General features: G+C 37.9%; 1 protein-coding gene across 2 annotated transcripts in view; it reads left to right on the top strand.

The window, feature by feature from the left end:
- cfap58 (cilia and flagella associated protein 58) overlaps positions 1-20170 on the top strand; it is a 63750-nt gene that overhangs the window by 32034 nt on the left and 11546 nt on the right. The window contains exons 14-18 of one of the 2 annotated variants that reach the window (XM_046837407.1): positions 1332-1443; positions 2939-3043; positions 11971-12090; positions 16568-16701; positions 19532-19668. In XM_046837407.1, the coding sequence (XP_046693363.1) occupies positions 1332-1443; positions 2939-3043; positions 11971-12090; positions 16568-16701; positions 19532-19541 (481 nt within the window). In that variant the 3' untranslated portion in view covers positions 19542-19668. Of the gene's footprint in view, positions 1-1331; positions 1444-2938; positions 3044-11970; positions 12091-16567; positions 16702-19531; positions 19669-20170 lie in introns of those variants that run through there. The other variant, XM_046837406.1, reaches the window with a different exon arrangement.

Here is a 20170-nt window from a genome sequence, read left to right on the forward strand (position 1 = left end):
TAGCTTTACACAATTTTGGAATCTGAACAGTTAGTTTCTCCAAACTGAAATACTTTGACATGTATACTTTTAAAACTTCCCAAAGGTGTTTTTCATTAATTGGATATTTCTGGCCTTGTGATCCAGTTCATCCCAGTGCAGTTCAATAAGATTTAGAGCAGGCCATTTCATGAGACACAACACTTCAGCTGACTGTTTGCTCTCTAAATAACACTTTCTGAGCTTTGGGTGAGATTTATGCTTTGGGTAATTTTCTTATTGTGAAATTGGTTCCAATTCGCTGCAGTCTAGGTGTAATTGCAAAGTGCTGAAGTATGGAATGGTACCCATTATTGTTCAGTATTCTAGTTCAAAGGAATACTTAACAATAATAAGTACCATTGTCTTACTTAAGTTCTTATGTTAGAGCCAATAAATATAAAATTTTGACTCATCTGTCCACAGAACTACTTTCCAGTTCTTTACTGTCCAATTATTATGTTTTTGCCTTTCACCTAGTTTGTTGCATATGAACATGTATGTGTCTCCAAAAACATAAAAGACTGGCACTGTATATTTATGTCTTGTTCAATGTATTGTATGGTATTATTGTATTGTATGATGATCTTAGCTAGTACAGAGAGCAATCATTGTGTGCCTTATAGACAGTGGTAAACAAAGTACACAAACCATGTACTAGAGTAAAAGTAGAGATACACTAGGTAAAATATTACTCCGGTAAAACTGTTTCCTTTAAACTTTGACTTGAGTAAAAGAACAAAAGTATTTGCCTTGAAATGTACTTAAGTATACAATGTATTATGATTTATTATTATAATTTTTGTCACTAGACTTTTGCTCAATTAACTCAAAGTTTATGTGAAAAGATTCAAATGTTACTCTTAACACAACTTAGAATCTATTAATAGAATGATATTAATGAATCAAACACTGATTACAAAAACCATTTTAACTCGAGTACTTAAAAAAAATTATCTTGAAAATAAGGCCATTGGCGTTATGGCAAGTTAGATTCAGGAGTTTCTTCTATCATTTGTTACTTAAAATGTTCTGCTTGCTGTTGAACTGATGCTGAACTGTATGTTGGTGCTAAATAGATACCAGCAAGCGCCAATCAAAAAAGTTTAAAACAGAGAGCGCGCTCTTTCCTGATTGGTGGCTTGCTGCGTGCTTGGCCAGTTAAGTTTTTATTCACTCATAGATAAAAAGGAATGAGTGATTTCCCAAAATTTAGTTGAGCAAAAAGTAAGATATTTGATTTCGAAATGTAGTTAAGTTAAAGTAAAATTCTCCCCAAAAGGAAATCTTATAGAGTTGTTTTATGTCCATAGGCATGAAGTATTCATAATGCAAAAGGAGCTGGTTAAAGAGCGAACAAAATGTGAACGCTTACAAGAAGACCTTGAAAATCCTTTGAATGTTCATCGTTGGAGAAGACTAGAGGTATGTACAGTATGTGGATAGGAAAGCCCTATTGAACAACTGTCACATGGGGGGACAGTCATGGAATTATTAATATTATAGAGATTACACCATATTTTACTCTATAAAATCACCACAAGTAATATACTAAATATATATCATGTTGAAACTAACCTATTTTTAAAGATTCCATTATAAGAATTGAGAAGAAGCTTTTTTACATATACAGTACAGTACTGTGCAAAAGTTTTATGCACTTTTAAAAAAATCTTGCAAAACACATTAATACTTCTAGGTATACTTGCATAAGCAGGAACTCGGCAGGTAGGTTGTTCCAAGCATCTTCAAAAAAACTATCCATTAATCTTCTGGGGATGTACGTTGCCTCAAATTGTCTCCAATTCTTGTCTCTTCATATAACCCCAGACAGACTAAATGAATTTGAGATCAGGGTCAGATTCCTTGTTCTTCTTTATGCTGAATATATTTCTTAATGTCGTTGGCTGTATATTTGTGGTTGTCCTGCTGCAGACTCCATTTAGGGCTAATCAGACACCTTTCTGATTGTATTGCATGATGGATAAGTATCTGCGTGTATTTTTCAGCATTGCAGACACCATTAATCCTGACAACTCTCCAACTCCATCTGCAAAAAGGCAGACTTGGGGGGAAATCTCCACCATGCTTTTCTGTTGCTTGCAGACACTTATTATTGTACTGTTCTTCAACCCTTTAGCAAACAAACTTGCCTCCTGTTGCAGACAGATATTTAAAATTTTGACTCATTAGTGCAGAGCACATGCTACCATTTTCTATAGCCCGGTTCCTGTTACTAGGCATAGTTGAGTCACTTAACCTCGTTTCTTTGCTAATGGCACTGCTAGACATTTTTCAATATTAAAAAAGAAAAACAAACAAAAAAAACAAAAAAAAACAATGAGAGACCAAGAATCAGCGTTTTGATTGCAGCAGCAGTTTTTATGTGCAATCATATATAGTTTATATTATTAAGAACTCATCTTTATTCAGAGTTGGCTGGATGCTTATTGTGCCTCATGAAACTCAATTTAGTATCATGATTAATGATTGATTAATATGGTTACCCACTTGAATGTAAATTGTAAGAGATGTTTGAAGAATTCACAAACATGGCACCTAAAAGAACTGACTGTACATATTTATTTATTTATTTTATTTATTTATTTACTGTAGGGCTATTGATGACTAAAATATAGATAATAAACCTTCTATTGCAGCCCAGGCAGGTATTAGAGCTAACACTTTCTTACTAATTTGTGTCATCATATTGTTACATCAGCTAAATAAAGATGAGACATACAAACACCTAGCATAATTTGTTATTAGTGGCATATTACCTAAATAAAAGTTCTCTGTTCTCTCCCGATAGTGAAACACATCAGACTTTTGTCAAAGATTTCCTAGAGAAACTGGGGTTATGAAACCCTCTCTTTTCTTTTTTTTCTCTCACATTATGGCTATAAATGGTTCCCCTCAGGCGAGTGACCCAAGCACCTTCGAGCTGATCCAGAAGATTCACTCTCTTCAGCGACGTCTGATAAGCAAAAGCGAGGAGGTAGTGAAGCAAGAGCTTCTGCTGCAGGTAAACACCCTACTTTCATTCTCAAGAGATTTAAAGCACGTTTGTACGTCGCTCTGGATAAGGGCGTCTGCTAAATGCCGCAAATGTAAATGTAAATGTCAAGAGAATTGATTTGCGAAAGTCATTTGCGTAATCTATCTCGCGTAAAGCTTTCCGACAAAATATGTGTTCACTTTACTAGGTAGAAATGCATGTCAATTTGACCCAAGCCATAGAGTCCACTTATAAATCAAATACAGATTAAATAGTACCATCTAATATGTAATAATATTTCTGAAATATAAATACAAGAAACACCTTTATTCCCAGATATATTTCGAATGCCAAAGTGGATTGATCATGCTCATCCATGACAACTGGACTCTCAATATTGTCATTGAAAAAGTTGCCATGATTCAAAAATCAAATTTTCAAAATCAAATTTTATTTGTCACATATACATACATACAGGGTACGACATGCAGTGAAATGCTTTTTACGACGGTCCGGCATGAGGGAATAAAATGGGGTGAAAAGGAGAATAAAAATTATAAATATTATATATATATATATACACAAAACATGCTTATGGCAGTGTGCAGTTAAACAGTAAACAACAGTAAACACGTTAGGCATGGTTTTTGATTGTCCATAAAGTGTCAGTGTGCGGTCTGGTGTGGTGTAAAGTGTCCATGAGTGTCCGTGTGCAGTAAGGTGTGGTGTAACGTGTCCTTGTGCGGAATGGTGTGGTATAAAAATAAGAATATAAAAAATATGAAAAAAATATGGAATGTAAAGTGCACTGTGCTGTGCAAGTCCAATGTATAATGTGCCGTAGCACGAAAAGTGTGATTTGTGCAGGGAAAAAAAGGGTGATGATGGAGAGAGTGGGCCAGTTTTTTTAGATCCTGGGTGTTTCCTGGTTTAAACTCCGAATGGTCTGCGGGAAGAAGCTCCTCCTCATTCTCTCTGTGTTCGCTTTCAGGGAGCGGAAGCGTTTCCCCGAACGCAACAGAGAAAGGAGTCCATTGTTGGGATTCATTGAATGCATGAATTAAATTACCAGTGTGAGAACATGCAAAACAACCCTGTGCATCATTGCTTAGAAGCCATTCTCCTCACCAAGCTATGTAGAGCGACATCTGCACTGGTGGGAAAGGTGTTCCAGGCAGCGGTTTTGCAGTTGTACCAGGCTGACCTGCTGAAAGACCTGAGCACGGGCGTTTTCAGAGCTATTCTGATTCACCCAATCAAATGGTGGAGAGACATCTGTGGCTCAATCTCATAGGCATCAGGGATGGGGGCATTAGAAATTCTCACGGAGAGTAAGGGCTCCTTCCTTGCACTCTCAGGGGACCACTGTACTATTCTCGCTTCCACTGGTGTACTACTCCTTAACTGTTAGTGGGATTTCTGGGCGTGGTGACTTCCACACAGTCTGTCTATTCGTAGTGATATAGTGGTACATAGTGACAGCCTCATATCATTCTCTGGTTCTAGCCTTGCCCTGTACTTGTTCTTTAGATATGCCAGTGTGGAAAAACCGCTCTCACAAAGGTATGTAGTTGAAAAGGGTAAAAGGCACCTCAATGCTTTTACTGTAAGCTCTGGAAATTCTGTCTGGCAACTTATCCAGAACTTAATTATTAGCACACTATATTGAATGACATAAATGGAGAAAACCCAATAGTGCTGTCCCACATAATTTAAATTTGTAGATGCAAAGTGCCATGGTTTAAAAAAAAGAATTGTATTGTTCACTAAAACATACTGCCAAACACTGTGTCAGTTCATCCTGTGTCAGTTTGAATATTTTAGATATTTTCATTAAATTCAGTTTTCCCACTAATGTGCAAATATTCTGGAAATGTTTGAAAAAATAAACCGGACCACCGGTTGAAAACCCCTGATATAGACAACTGGGGATTTTGGTCCAGTCCCAAGAGCTAGCGCTGCCACCTGCATATGTGAAACCCAGTCTAAATGCCCTATAGAATATCAGGCTAGGCCAGAAAGGTCATTACCTACAAATGTTTTAAGTCTCATAGCGGCTGTATCTACAGTCATAACTTGGGGCCTTCTGCAGATGAGACCATTTTAGTTGTGGCTCCTAGCCAGGGAATTTCATCCAAGGGCCAAGCCCCAGAGGCAGATAATGGTTATGATTTTTAAGTCCCACACTACCATGTCCTGGATGGACAACTGCAGTAGCCTCTTACCAAAGCCTAAGTGGACTGCGTTCACGCTGCCTGGACAGGCTAGCGCAGCAGTTTCTGCTTCAGGCACAGGACTTTGTTTCTCAGAGCTATTTACATTCTGGAACCAATGTGGGAGCAGACTTGCGGTCCAGACAAGCTGTGACACACGGGGGATGGAAACTCCACCCAGCCAGTCAGTTCTGGAAAGGATCTTATGAGGCAGAGGTGGACCTCTTTGCTTCAAAGGAGACAGCACAATGCCCCCTGTGCTTTTCTCTGACTCTTCTAGCTCCCTTGGGTCTGGACGCAATGGCCCATACGTGGCCCAGCCTGCTTTTTCACGCATTTCACAGAATTATTCTGCTCCCAGAAGCCTTATTACACACAATGCAGAACCAGTTCACTGCCAAGTTGTTTCAGCACTAGAGATCCTGCAAAAACGAAATCTCTGCAGGCAAGTTCTGCTACTCTCAGTGTCTGTGTAGTGCAGACTATTCTAAGTGCAAGGGCTCCCTACAGTAGAATTAGCTATTCCCTTAGATGGTGTGCTTTGGAAGTTGGTCTGCTTCTGAAACTTCTGGTGAGGTGTTTGGTTGTACTTGGGAGAAACCGCTGCCAACTGCTTTTTGGAGTCCTGAAACCTGAGGAGCCACCAGAGGGGAATCGAGCAGCACTGCTCTGCTGACAGGGTGAGCCATAGATGCCTCTTAGTGAAAACTAGGCCATAGACCAGCCAACTGCCACAGCTGGTCTCTATCGTGGCCCTAAGAGCCAAAGCCGCAGCACGGCAGAGCTCTTGTACCTCCTGGTCGCCTGAGATGCCCCCCATATTTAGCTATTGCAGCAGGTCAGCCTGATATGCCTGTAACACTGCTTGAAATGCTGAGGCATATGCCTTACCCACCAGCGCCGACGTTCTTTGAAGGGGCTTGGTGGGCAGCGCCAGGGTCTTAAGGGACGATGCGTCATAGTGTAAATGGTTGCTCATTGAGGTAATATCTGTCATTCATCCCTAATTGCGATTAACTAATCAATTGATCAAGCTTATAACATGTCCCTAAGACAAGCCTCAAAACCTAAAATTGGTGGCTCTACACATGGATAATTTTAGTTGTACTTTTGCAGAATGTTAAAAAATGGAGTTGACAAAGTGAGTGCATGTATGCCTAAAAGAAAGGTGACAAAGCAAGTGTAGGACACATGATCTTATTATAAAAACTGAAAATTCCCAGTCACAGCCAGCAAATCAGGAAAGATAGAGCATGTATTTTATTTGCACTATCCCACTTATCATATCCAAAGGATGCTTTTTTTGTTTTGAGTCAAGACAAGCCAAGCCTATCCCGAAGTGCTAATATCTGCAAGGTCATGCAAAATTTTCAAAGGCATTTGTGTGTGATTCAGCGATGCATGAGGATTGTCTGATAATTGCTGTCAGTCTAATACTGTTACATTTGACAAGCATGACAAGTGTGTTTAATGTGCCATATTATTCCAATAGTTTTTTATTACTCTGAAATTAGATATACAGTTTTTGGGTGGAATTCCTTTAGAACTGACAAGTACTGACACACTGTGTTATCTGTCTATTCCTAAAAATGTAATGCATCATTTGGTTTCATTTGACACTTGAATTCCATCTGTGCTGTGTCCCTGGGGATTTTTGGAACATATTTAGTTTAATTACATGACAAGCGCTTGTCTGAATGCCCTTTATATTGACAAGTGTTCACTAGTGACCTCTGGGTTGTCTAAGATACTTGTCAATATTAAAGGGTCAAAAACTTCCCCACATTAGTGGCACTGTTAGGTGATAAGACAGTTACAAGCACCAACTGCTGTCACTAATCCTGTCAATCCAAATCTTACAACTGACAAAGGTCCAGACCAAACTTTCTGTTCTTTCTTTCTTTCCTTCCTTCCTTTCTTAGCTTTTTACCTTCTTCAACCCCTTCTTTCCCTAATTTATTTCTTCTAGCTTAGGGGCAAATCAACAAAAGAACATAGACACCCTATTATAATTGTGTATTCCTATTTTTACTGGAAATTCTTTTTTTCCAGCTCTTTGTTTGTTTCTCCATCTTTCTTGTTGCATTGACACTGGTATTGAGCTTGTCAGCATAATGTAAATTTAATTCTGAATGCTCCCTGTTGAACATATAGTATTTTCATTATAGATGAAAGCACACAGCTATTTGGGATTTAACCTATAATGCTCAGGGGAACAGAACTAGACCATATTAGCCCACAGCTTGCTATGTTATTATGCTGACTGTGTTCTTGGATTTTGCTAACCAGCTAAAATGTTTAACAAACTAACTCTACAAAAAAATTTAAATAAATAAATAAATCAGCTATGAATTAAGATTTGGAGTGTTCACTTTATCAAGGAACTCTGTATGTATACTTATACACTGTTACTTCAGTAATGGAGTTAAGAAGCTGCAAAAGTATACTTGCTACATGGAAACAGAACATTTTCTATTAGCGTGTTCTAGCCTGTGCCGATTGAGTGAGGAAAAATAAAACATACAGAAACTATAGGAGGAGAATCTAATCACTTTCCTAAATATGATCATTTCCCAAGCTGCCAATTACATTAATAATGTATTAAATGTCACATACACTATATGGATAAAAGTATGGACAAAACCTGACTTGTTCAGCCATATGTGGTTCTTCCTCAAAGTATTACCACAAAGCTGGATGCACACAATTGTATAGTTTGTCTTTGGATATGGTACAGTAAAGTGTTTCCTTTGCTTGAACGAGAATACTCAAATCTGTTCTGACATGACAGTGCCCCTGTACACAAAACAAGCTCCATGAATATATGTTTTACATGAGTTGATGTTAAAGATCTTGAGTGGCCTGCTATATTTCTATGACCTCAACCCTACTGAAAACTTTTGGTTGCATTGGAATACTTTTAAATTGAGCGCTCCCATCCCTTCCATGCTACATCAGTATCTGGCTTTGTCCTTGTATCTGTCCTTGTGGCTGAATGAGCAAAATCAAAATCTAGTGGAACCTCTTCCCAGAAAATTGGAGGTTTTTGTAACAGTGAATAGGGACTAAATGTTTTCTTAAAAAAAAAACATATGAATCATGTGAAGTCATGTGTCCACAAACCTTTGTCGATATAGTGAACTAACAAATGCTAAATGTGAAGTTTATCTTCACTTTTAGCATTTTTATTATATAACCTACATGATCTTCAGTGGTTTCAGTGACAAAGAAATAAAAAGAGAAAGAAAGAGAGAGACATTAAATCTTATATACAGTGTTTGTTTATTATAGAGATTGTACATTGTTCATTTACTTTTTATATTGTGTATGAACATTATTAGGGCCCGAGCACCGAGGAGCAGGCCAGAATGGCCTGCACCAGAGGTGCGAAGCCCTATTGTTTTCCTTAGAATTTATTATTAGGGCCCGAGCACCGAGGAGCAGGCCAGAATGGCCTGCACCAGAGGTGCGAAGCCCTATTGTTTTCCTTAGAATTTATTTTTTATTTATTTTTTTTTTATTTTTTTTTTTTTTACACACATTGGCAATTTGGGGTCCCTTAACATACTCGAAAACTCTTGAAATTTGGCACACACGTCAGAGTCCTTTGTCACTAGGGCCGGACAAAGGCCGGTATTAAGGCGTGGCAGGGGGGCTCTGTAGCGCCCCCTGTAATTCAAAACCAAACATTCGTGCACAGATCGGGCAATTATGTTCGCACATGTACGAGAGTTGGTACGCATATAGATCTCATCGAGCCGAACAACTTTCGCCCTCTAAACTATGAGCTACGCCCAACAGGAAGTCAGCCATTTTGGTTTGTTTTATAAGTGCATGCAGTGAACTTTTAAATACTCCTCCTAGAATTCATGCGATTGACATCAAACGTGGCGAACATGATGCCGAGACATTGGACTTGCTAAATTGTGAAGGGATTTTTGATATCTCGAACGGTGCTGCCATGGCGAGGCGACAAATTTATGGCGAATTCGGGGAACAGGATGTGTTTAATATCTAAAGCAAAAAAATGTCTTATTCAGATGACACGCTGTGTATATGTTCTGCCAAGGATTCCGATCGCATCGATGTGCCTATTGTGAATCTCGGACATAGCGCCACCAACAGGCGCCAGGAAGTGTGTCAGTCACAAAAGGTGGATTTTTTGACAGTTGCATGTGGTGAACTTTTAAATACTCCTCCCAGGATATTTATGCGATTGACACCAAACGTGGTCAACATGATGCTGAGACATTGTAGATAATAAATTGCGAAGGAATTTTTAATATCTTGAACGCCGTTCCCATGGCAACGCCTCAAACTTTACTTTCATTTTCAGGCGTATTTAAGCATTTGGCATGCACTTTGTGTGCCTTAACATGCTCAAAAACACCGGATATTTGGCACAGACGTCAAAGTCGTCTGCCATTAGGACCGGTCAAAGGCTGGAACATAGGCGTGGCAATAGGGCTCTGTAGCGCCCCCTGTAATGTAAAAACAAATATTGGTGCACAGATCAGGCAAACATGTACGCACATGAACGTGAGTTGGTAGGCATATAGATCTCATCGACCCGAACAACTTTCACAATCAAACCTATTAGCTCCGCCCAACAGTAAGTCGGCCATTTTGGATGGTTTCAAAAGTGCATGTGGTGAACTTTTAAATACTTCTCCTAGGGAATTCATGCGATTGACATCAAACATGGTGAACATGATGCCGAGACATTGCACTTGCTAAATTGTGAAGGGATTTTTGCTATTTTGAACGGTGCTGCCATGGCGAGGCGACAAATTTATGGCGAATTCAGAGAAACAGGAAGTGTCTAATATCTAAAGCAAAAAATGTCTTATTCGGATGACACGCAGTGTGTATGTTCGGCCAAGGATTCCGATCGCATCGGTGTGCCTATTGTGAATCTTGGACATAGCGCCACCAACAGGCGCCAGGAAGTGTGTCAGGTGGATTTTTTGACAGTTGCATGTGGTGAACTTTTAAATACTCCTCCTAGGATATTCATGCGATGGCGAGACATTGTAGATGATAATTTGCAAAGTGATTTTTGATATCTCGAACGCTGTTCTCATGGCAACGCGTCAAACTTAACTTTAATTTGAGGCATATTTAAGGCTTTTGGCATGCTAAGATTAACTTGAAATTTGACACATACATCACATTTGTCGGCTGTTAGGTGTGGACAAAAAGGTCGGACAAGAGTGTGTCTCTTAAGTGTCTCTTAAGTGTCTCACTATTTTATTATTATTTTTTTTTACACACATTGGCCATTTGGGGTCCCTTAACATGCTCGAAAACTCTTGAAATTTGGCACACATGTCAGAGTCCTTTGTCACTAGGGCCGGACAAAGGGTGGAATATGGGCGTGGCAGGGGGGCTCTGTAGCACCCCCTGTAATTCAAAAACAAACATTAATGCACAGATCGGGCAATTATGTACGCACATGTACGAGAGTTAGTACGCATATAGATCTCATCGACCCGAACAACTTTCGCCCTCTAAACTATGAGCTCCGCCCAACAGGAAGTCAGCCATTTTGTTTTGTTTTATAAGTGCATGCGGTGAACTTTTAAATACTCCTCCTAGGGAATTCATGCGATTGACATCAAACGTGGTGAACATGACAACTTGCTAAATTGTGAAGGGATTTTTGATATCTCGAACGGTGCTGCCATGGCGAGGCGACAAATTTATGGCGAATTCGGAGAACAGGAAGTGTTTAATATCTAAAGCAAAAAATCTCTTATTCAGATGACACGCGGTGTGTATGTTCGGCCAAGGATTCCGATCGCATCAATGTGCCTATTGTGAATCTCGGACATAGCGCCACCAACAGGCACCAGGAAGTGTGTCAGTCACAAACGATGGATTTTTTGACAGTTGCATCTGGTGCCCTTTTAAATACTCCTCCTAGGATATTCATGCGATTGACACCAAACGTAATCAGCATGATGCCGAGACATTGTAGATGATAAATTGCAAAGTGATTTTTGATATCTCGAACGCTGTTCTCATGGCAACGCGTCAAACTTTACTTTTATTTCAGGCATATTTAAGGCTTTTGACGTGCTTAGATTAACTTGAAATTTGACACATACATCACATTTGACAAGTCACATACATCACAAGTGTGGACAAAAAGGTCGGACAACGGTGTGTCTATTAAGTGGCTCACTAGCACCCCCGTTTGTCTAAAATGTGGGGTTTCTTTTACCTACAGTCCCCAAATGGGTCAGTAACAACATAAAATAGTCCACTGATATTTACCCACTTGATGCACTTGCCCACCGTGCATTGTTTTCTGGGAGGCACCGTATAGCGATACACAAACGTGTGAGGGCCCGCCATCGCTGCTTGCAGCTATATTTATTATTAAGCTTTTGAAAAAGCATATAAATCTTTACTGTAAGATTGGACTGTAAAAAATTATAAAACGTTGCCTTGTTGGAACAGAATAATTTATTTGGTATCAGAATTCTAAAGCTATGCCAGGCTGTCTGCTTTACTAGCAGTGATCTAAAGATTTCAGTTTAATAAAGTATGTTTGCACAGACCATACTCATAAACATACTTAATGAAAAATTAATCATTGCTGAAATTAGGGTTTTAATATGTATCTGATGCAGCTGGAGAGTGTATAATGTAGATCTGTACCTTATTAATTGAAAATTATTTAACTGTGTATGTGTGTGTGTGTGTGTGTGTGTGTGTGTGTGTGTGTGTGTGTAGGAGAAGGAAAAGCTCTATGTTGAACTGAAACACATATTAGCTCGTCAGCCAGGTCCAGAGGCAGCGGAACAACTTTACAGCTGCCAGCAACACCTGAAGAAAAAAACCAACCAGCTCAAGGTAACCCAGAGTCACTCTTTATCTCTTCTACTTCATAATGTACTCTTTCACTTATGAAAGGACAGCCACTCTGAGCCCCACTCTCCCTCATGCATCCCCCACCTCCAAAATGCTATGCTGTGTTGAGGGCTTTTATCAGATCAGAAATCATCCCAACCCAACCCCCCTTCTCTGCGTTCCTTACCCCTCACTCTCTCAATCAGGTGTATAAATATTTAGTCACCCTTCTGCCTAATTAAGGGCTCTTGTGCCCGGTCACAAATTACTAGTACTAACATTGTCTGGGATTTTTCGTTTGTGCCTGTAGATTTTTGCATGCTTTAGATGCTCTCATTCTCTAAAAGAACTGGATTCAACAATTATGTGATTGCCTTTCACTAATCTGCTTTTGTCAAAATGTCACATAGAGAGAGAAAATCCAAATCTAACAGAATAAACATACAATATGCAGTATATAAAAGAATGTTGATATTTATCATATAAAGGTAGGTAACTAAGCTGCAAACATGTGAATGTCAGGATGACATTGTGAGTGAGTGGAAGGTAGGACCCAAATGCAGGATGCCACAGAAGTATGTAGAAAACAGGCTTTAATAAAAAAGAAGCAAGCAAAGCAAGACAACAACAGAGCAATGAGGCAAAGGCAAAAACAAAGTCCAAAAAACAGTCCAGAATTTTAACACAGGCAAAAAGGGCAATGCTGGAATAAACAAAACCAAATCCAAAAACAGTCCAAAATTCAGAGAGCTGGCAAACTGAACAACATAGGCAGAGCAAGAACACAAAAACCAAAAACAGTCCAGAGTCCAAACCAGAACAAGGATGGTAGAGCAGAACAGGGATCACAATCAAGATCAGGTACAGGAACAGGCATGCTGGCAAGAGTACTCCCAGGGGCAGGCAATCCGGTGAGATAATGGTGCTGGTACAAAAAATAGGTGGGCAATCAGTGGTAGTCGGTGAACCGATGACCCATGGGGACCCATGATTGTGTACGCAGTTACAGTATCAACCACATCGTCAAGTTTGCAGATAACCAATAACAATGAGGCCAACTACAGGAACATGGTGAGCTGACTGGTCCAGTGGTGTAATGACAACAATCTTTCTCAACGTGGGGAAGAACAGAGAAATTGCCATTGACTTCAGAAGAGGACCTCCACAGCAACCTTCACTAACCATTAACGGTGCAGCAGTGTAGAGGGTGAGCAGCACCAAGTTCCTAGGGGTGCATATCTCTGAGGACCTCTCCTGGATGACAAACACCACATTGCTGGCCAAGAAAGCTCAGTCATGCCTCTTCTTCCTCTGCAAACTGAGGAAAGCACAAGTCCCAACTCCCATTATGTGCTCCTTCTACCGGGGCGCAATTGAGAGCATCCCCACCTTCTGCATCACTGTGTGGTACGAAGGCTGCACTGGATCCTGTTGACAGACACTGCAGTGCATAGTGAATGTAGCCAGCCTGAACTTTAAAAACCTACAGCTCACCACACACTTCTTTCATTGTACATAAGACACTTTATACTCTCTGCAGAACTCTTGTTTGCACTTTACACATTACAGTCTTCTGCACTACTGTCATACTGCTGCTATCTGTCTTGCACCTTACAAATGTGTTTGTACTCAGAACTTCAGAATGTTTACACATATTTGGATGGATATTTGCATATTAACAAATTCACTGTTTACATTACTCAGATGTATATTATTTCAGAAGTTTATATGAAAGATATATTCATTCAGTGTATATATATCCATTTATGACAAGTACACTGCAGTTACCCTTGTACAAATATCTGTTTCTATATTTCACTGACTTGATATTTTTATACAAACTTTTTATATTGCATTGACAATGTAAAAACCAGAGCGAGAGAGAAGAAAAACGGTATTTTGGTTCCTCTGTACGTCTGCACATATGGTGGCACTGACAGATCAAAACCTTGAACCTTGGACCTTATTAACAACAGCAAACTGTAATTTTGTTTATATTGTTTATCAGTTATATTTCCCCCATTTTTTATCTAGCTATTGTTCTGTCCAGCCATCCATCCATCTACAGCATTAGTCTTGTGTTTCTCTTTTCAAAAATCCTTACAAATTCATCTATGTCTAAAGTATTTGTTATGGATTTCAAAGACCTTCTAAATTCTTCTTTCTTTTATGCAACATAATGCGATGATGGGGGTTAGGATTCTTGACACTGGGAAAAGGAACTCTTACATGACACCTAGCAATGTCTGTGTGCAGTACCAGGAACAATTAAACGAGCAGCATTCATTACTGATAGCACGCTTTGAGTATTTAGCTAATATTGGCTGGGATAGAGTGTTGTTATTGAAATCACTAAGCTAGGAGATGAGTCTGCTTTGGCACATGTTGAGAACTGCCAGTATGGAAAATAAAAAGTATGGAGCTAAAGCTTGTAAGCATGCCAAACTGAAAATAGTGTGAGTAAAGTGGGGAAAAACTGTCCTGTGCTGCTGGGGCCGAGCTTTGGGTTTGGCTGTAGGCTGTCCACCCATTCAGAAGTTAGAGATCATGCTGGTACTGTATTTTCTGGGTTATTTTCCCCATTGGCTAAAATATAAAATGAAACTGATTGGGTTTGCCCACCTCTGCCGCTGTCCCTGATACATTCCTTCCACTTTTTCTAAAATCAACGTTAATTAGTATCACCCATGTGTAAGCCAAACTTGTGGAGATATTCATCATGATATTTATATATGTTGCTTACTTGTACATCCCTGTCTCTACGCAACAAATAATGACATGCTGGTTCTTTTGCATTAAAGCAGTAAACAAGGCTCAAAAAACATCAAAATAACATATAGGAAACAATTGCCTGGGGCAACTCCAGTGTATAAACAACATCAAGTAATTAAAAACACACATCCAACACAACAACTTTGTTAGGGGGGAAAGTGGAAGATTTTATACTGGCCAAGTCATTCTCCAAATGTTAACCCAAAAGTGCATGCATTTTACCTCCTGAAGGGGAATCTGAAGCCCTCAATACAAACAACAAAAGAAAAGGCTACAGTCATGCCGAGAAAATTGCCACCAAAGAAATATTAAACAGTTTGGTTATGCTGGCAGCTTATTGCAACCAGAATGTGGGTTGTGTGCTGCACTTGCTAAAAAATGTGCAATTGCACAACAAAGTGTTTTGCTGGAAGAGGCATAACCAAAAATTTTATTCATTTAGATTAGGCTCATTAGGTTCTTTTAAAAATGCTAGGTAGGAACAAGTATATTGTATAGTTGTATTAATTCAACATGTAAACTCAACCCAGTGCCATTCCTTCTTGCATGTAAAAAATATGGTTCCTGTGAGTCAGTTATTGATTATATAATTCAATGCCCAAAATCTGAAAATGAAATCTTGTTTCAATCTGTACAATTTTGCTGACCTTTTATGTATATCATGCATATATTCAATATGATCAGGCATGTAAGATATGCTGAAACCTTTAACTGATTTAAAGTCAGACTTAGGCTTCACATGCCTCAACTTTACTTCTCTGTTCATGCATCAGCTTCCCTTCCAAGTTCTGTAATTGTTCAGACTGATTCTGGATTAAAGTCCCATTTAGAAGTGCTGCTGCAGTCTCCGCTCTATGCTTTGCAGAGAGATTTTTATGGCCATGGCCAAATCTGATTTTACATCAGCACTCCTGCTTTAAGCTCCATTATGAGCAGTCTTTAATTGGCAGAAGAGACACTTAGCATCACAGAAACCTATTCATTTCTGCAGATGACTGACAGGCCCACTCAGCTGAACAGCACATTTTGGACCCTCTTTGATACAATTTTGTTAAAATTGAACCCTGGTGCATTAAAAAATCTATATGTATTTTCTTACTGCTATAAACACCAACATCCACCAATTTTGCAACATAGCATTAATACGGTGTCAGAATATTTTATTTTAAAATAAACATTTAAATCAGGATGTAATTTACAGTTGTCAGTGAAAAGCTCTCTTACTTTTATAGTGAAATTATATTATTTTTGTAACAGGAATTGTTAAGACAAGTGCAATTCTATAATTTGGTGCTATATAAGATATACTATCCTTTACTTATTTTGTAAGTTTTAGAGCAGAGTCAAATATCCAATGCAAAATAGTATGTAGAACATAGATTGCTTCTTAAGAACTTTTCACACTGCACATATCTGCAGATTATCATCATTCTAAACCCCTTATTTTAATCCCAGGTAGAGGAATATTTCACATTTGAAATTTAAAAGGCTTTTTATTTTATTTTTTATTTCTGGAAGCATGTTTAGCACCGATTTTCTCGTGTTAACCCCTAACTGAGTTGCCAAACATGTACAGTGTGAAAAAATGCCGAATTAATCCAAACATAGTTGCCATCACAACAAATATACAATATGTAAAATGTAACCGACAATTTCCGTTTAAAACAAGTGATGATTTTGTTCATCATTTTTTTTTGTTTGTTTTCAGGCGCTGACAGCTGAACTCAACATGCAGGAGTCCCAGACACAGAAGTACAAGTACGAGATTGAGCAAGTCACAGCCGAGCTCCAGAACGTGAAGAAAAAGTATTTTATGCTGAAACGCAAAGAGCAGGCATGCAGGTAAGAAAGTTTGATTAAAGAAGGACATAATTGAAAGTAGTAATGTAATCAGAATGTAATATTAGACTTTTTTCATGTACATGTTAATAATGCATGCACATGTTTTACTATACCTGATCTTCAGCTATGGTAAATTACTGGCAATTCTTGACATGACAATAGAATCCAAGCTAAAATTAAAGAAAATAAGGAATATACTGTAAAAAATGGAACAGCACTAGGATTGAACCATCTCTCCTGTAGAAGTGAAAAGCTGAAAGATTGTCTTTTGTTCTTATTTGACTATCCTTGAATATAAAAAAACCCCACAAAAAACACAAATCATAAAATTAAGGGGAACTGCACTGGGAGGTGATTTCCTTTTACACAGAAAAATTAATGGCATATCAGCTGTACATTCACACCTCTCACAGCAGACCTTTTACAGTCTAATTAAATTATCACAGATCAAGTCGCTTTTTAGTGGTCGAGTGTAAAGGTTAAAATGCAAGAGCACTTTTTTGCTGAGTGGGAATTCAATGAAGTGCTGTTACATTTCCTATTGATTCATATCAGTGGTAAATTTATTTAATTCTGGTGGTTGATCATTTTAACTAATGCTCATCCCTATCATTACAATCACAACAGTATACACAAACACAAATATTGCCTTGAAATATTAGCAGAAATATAATTAATCAGTAAATTAATCAGTCTAAAATGAGTACAATAATTAAGCTTCTGCTACAATTTAGCCCTTAATGAGCTGAAAAAGTATATATAAAATTATATTTTAAATTTTGATTAGAAGCTAACATAATTTTTATTACTTTTTGTCAAATATTAAAAGTAAGCTGTTGTTAAGACAAAGGGCTGGATGGTAATAATTGATATCTTGCATCTAAGCAGTGGTGTACAAAAAGGAAGTTACATTTTTTTTACCTTGTTATTGTATTTTATGTACATTTACTTCACTACATTTCATACATACAGTTAGCTTATACGTGTAACCCAACAGCTCACAAAGTTTGTGTGGAGTAAGGTTTCTTTCACTGACTGTCTGTCTCATAGATCATAGACACTTTAAAAACTTAAATACATTTAAAAGCAAGTACTTTCAGAAATTTTCTCACTGGAGTTCTTTCTAAGCTATTCAGAAGAACTTCACTTTTTTAAAAAACGATTATTACTCAGTCTGTCAAAAGCTTTGTTTTAGGAATATTTGTAAAATTTTTGAAAGGATCAATTGTATAATTATTGTTTTTTTTCTCACATAAGGTGGTGCTACATTGTTCCAAATACATTTTTGAGATTAATCCCTTAATCATTTAGTCAGGCTACCTAAAACTACTGTATCTGTGATTAGCATATGCTCAAATTTTGTATTCCAGCAGGATCTTACAGGTCAAATATAGTTAGAGCTAAAAACTACTGCAACTGTAATATCACTGCTGCTTTATTCTATTACACTGTTAAGTTAAATATTTTTTTCTTTTTATTTATTCTTGTGAGTGCTCACATATTCATAGAATTTCATAATGCAATTGGTTTATGTTAATACAAGTGATCACACTCACTCTCATTCAAACTAGTAATTAGAAATTAAGTTTAGTATACACAATGAAGTAGCATTTTTATGAAAAACTAAATATTTGCAAATAAATTATTAATGATATTTAAAACCATTGCTACAAATGCGTAAGGAATATTATATATTAAATTGTATGATAATTGCGAGTTTGCATGAGGTCATTTTGTCCCAGAACATTGTTAATTGACTGTCTTCTCCATACCTATTGCTCTTTGATTATTACATACTGCACCTAAATGAAAAGCTGGCACACCCACACTGATGGCACATATTGCTTGCCACTGATTAGTCAGTCTGTACAATCTGGTGTAGTAGTTTGACTGTGCTGCTTCCTGTTGTTTGGTTAGAGGTTCCACTGTTGGTCCATTGGATAGATCTTAGACATAGTGACCAACCAATCCAAACCTTGAGAGCATGTGTGCATCCTGACTGGCCAGTGAATCATATGAAAACCAATTTACAGGTAGACAATGGATATAGTGTAGCATCCAAATGTTTTCACTTCCTTACTTCTTTATCTTAACTTTAGAGGTTAAACATAAAATCTTGTTTGTGTTATTGTTTGGTAAGTAGTTGGCAATGAGACATCTTATATCTAGCCATTTGTTACAACCATAAAATAAAACTGAAATATTAAGTTCTGTAGTACATTTGATTAGTTTTTTGTTAAGATTGCTTTTATAATAGTGTCCTCTTGTTACTCAAGGACCAATGACTAATTTGATTACCTAGTATTCAATTTAGTTTATGACCTTTAGTTTAGCCTTAGTTCAGTAGATAAGTCCAACTGGATACCATGAACTTGTAGCTAAGATTATAATAATTGCTGCTTTAATCAGACAGGCTTTTCTGTGCTATTGCCTTAAAGGTACCTCCTCATGTTGTCTTAGAGAATTTTTCTTGCCAATGTCACCACTGACTTGTTTATTAGGAATTAAAATATATATCCAAAGCTGCTTTGTGACAAGTCTTTTGGAAAAATATAAATAAAATAAAAAATCCCTAGACATTGCAGTTTCTTTCCAGAAACTGAGACTAGGGTTAGAATTAGAGAAAATAAACAAGTAACTATTGTAAGAGTGTAAAGTCATTGCTGAAACCCATAACATATAAGTACTAAAGTGCACTTTTTATTTGCACTAGTATAAAATATATTGTTGCAGAAGGTGCTGATTTGTAAATAGAGAAGATAGACAATGGTAAGGATCACACACCTGTTCTTCTTTTGCATTAATGATTACTGTATGTGTTCTCTTGCAGTGAGCATTGATAAAAGGGACACAAGAGCAGTGCAGAGAGAGAGAGAGAGAGAGAGAGAGATGAGCAGAGCCCTGTGCATGTGTTTGCACATAAAATTAATCATTGGAAAGTAAAAATCCAAAATAAACCTGTTCTTTTTGGACCTATCTCCTGATTCCTCTTTCAAAATCATCTGAGCCATAAAGCTCTCCACAGATATATTAAGGGTAAAGAGGTGAACATGTCAGGATAAAACCTCAGCCACAGAATAGTAGAACATTCAATAGTAAAACTGTACCCTTGTCCTATGTTTATTTAGTAAATCAACATTACCATGCTGGGGTATCCCAGTTAGCCTAAATTCATTAATCAATATCTAATTATACATTCTTCTATTCTACAACTTTTGCAGGAAATGTGCCTTCGGCAACAGTCTGCATTGAATTAGAACAATAATTGCATACATTTGCTTGTGTGAATGTGCTCATGTCAAGGGGTGTCCATTCTTTTCCACAGAGGGCTAGTGTGGATGCAGGATCATTGAAAATAAAGATCTAAGCAGGTGGAATCTGGTGTGGCTTGTTTGGAATGAAAACCTGCACCCACATCAGCCATTTGTGGAAAAGATTGACACCCCTGGCTTATGAGAAAGACCGTTAT

The sequence above is a fragment of the Silurus meridionalis genome, chromosome 24, assembly GCF_014805685.1.
Source record: "Silurus meridionalis isolate SWU-2019-XX chromosome 24, ASM1480568v1, whole genome shotgun sequence".
In the NCBI taxonomy this organism is placed as follows: domain Eukaryota; kingdom Metazoa; phylum Chordata; class Actinopteri; order Siluriformes; family Siluridae; genus Silurus; species Silurus meridionalis.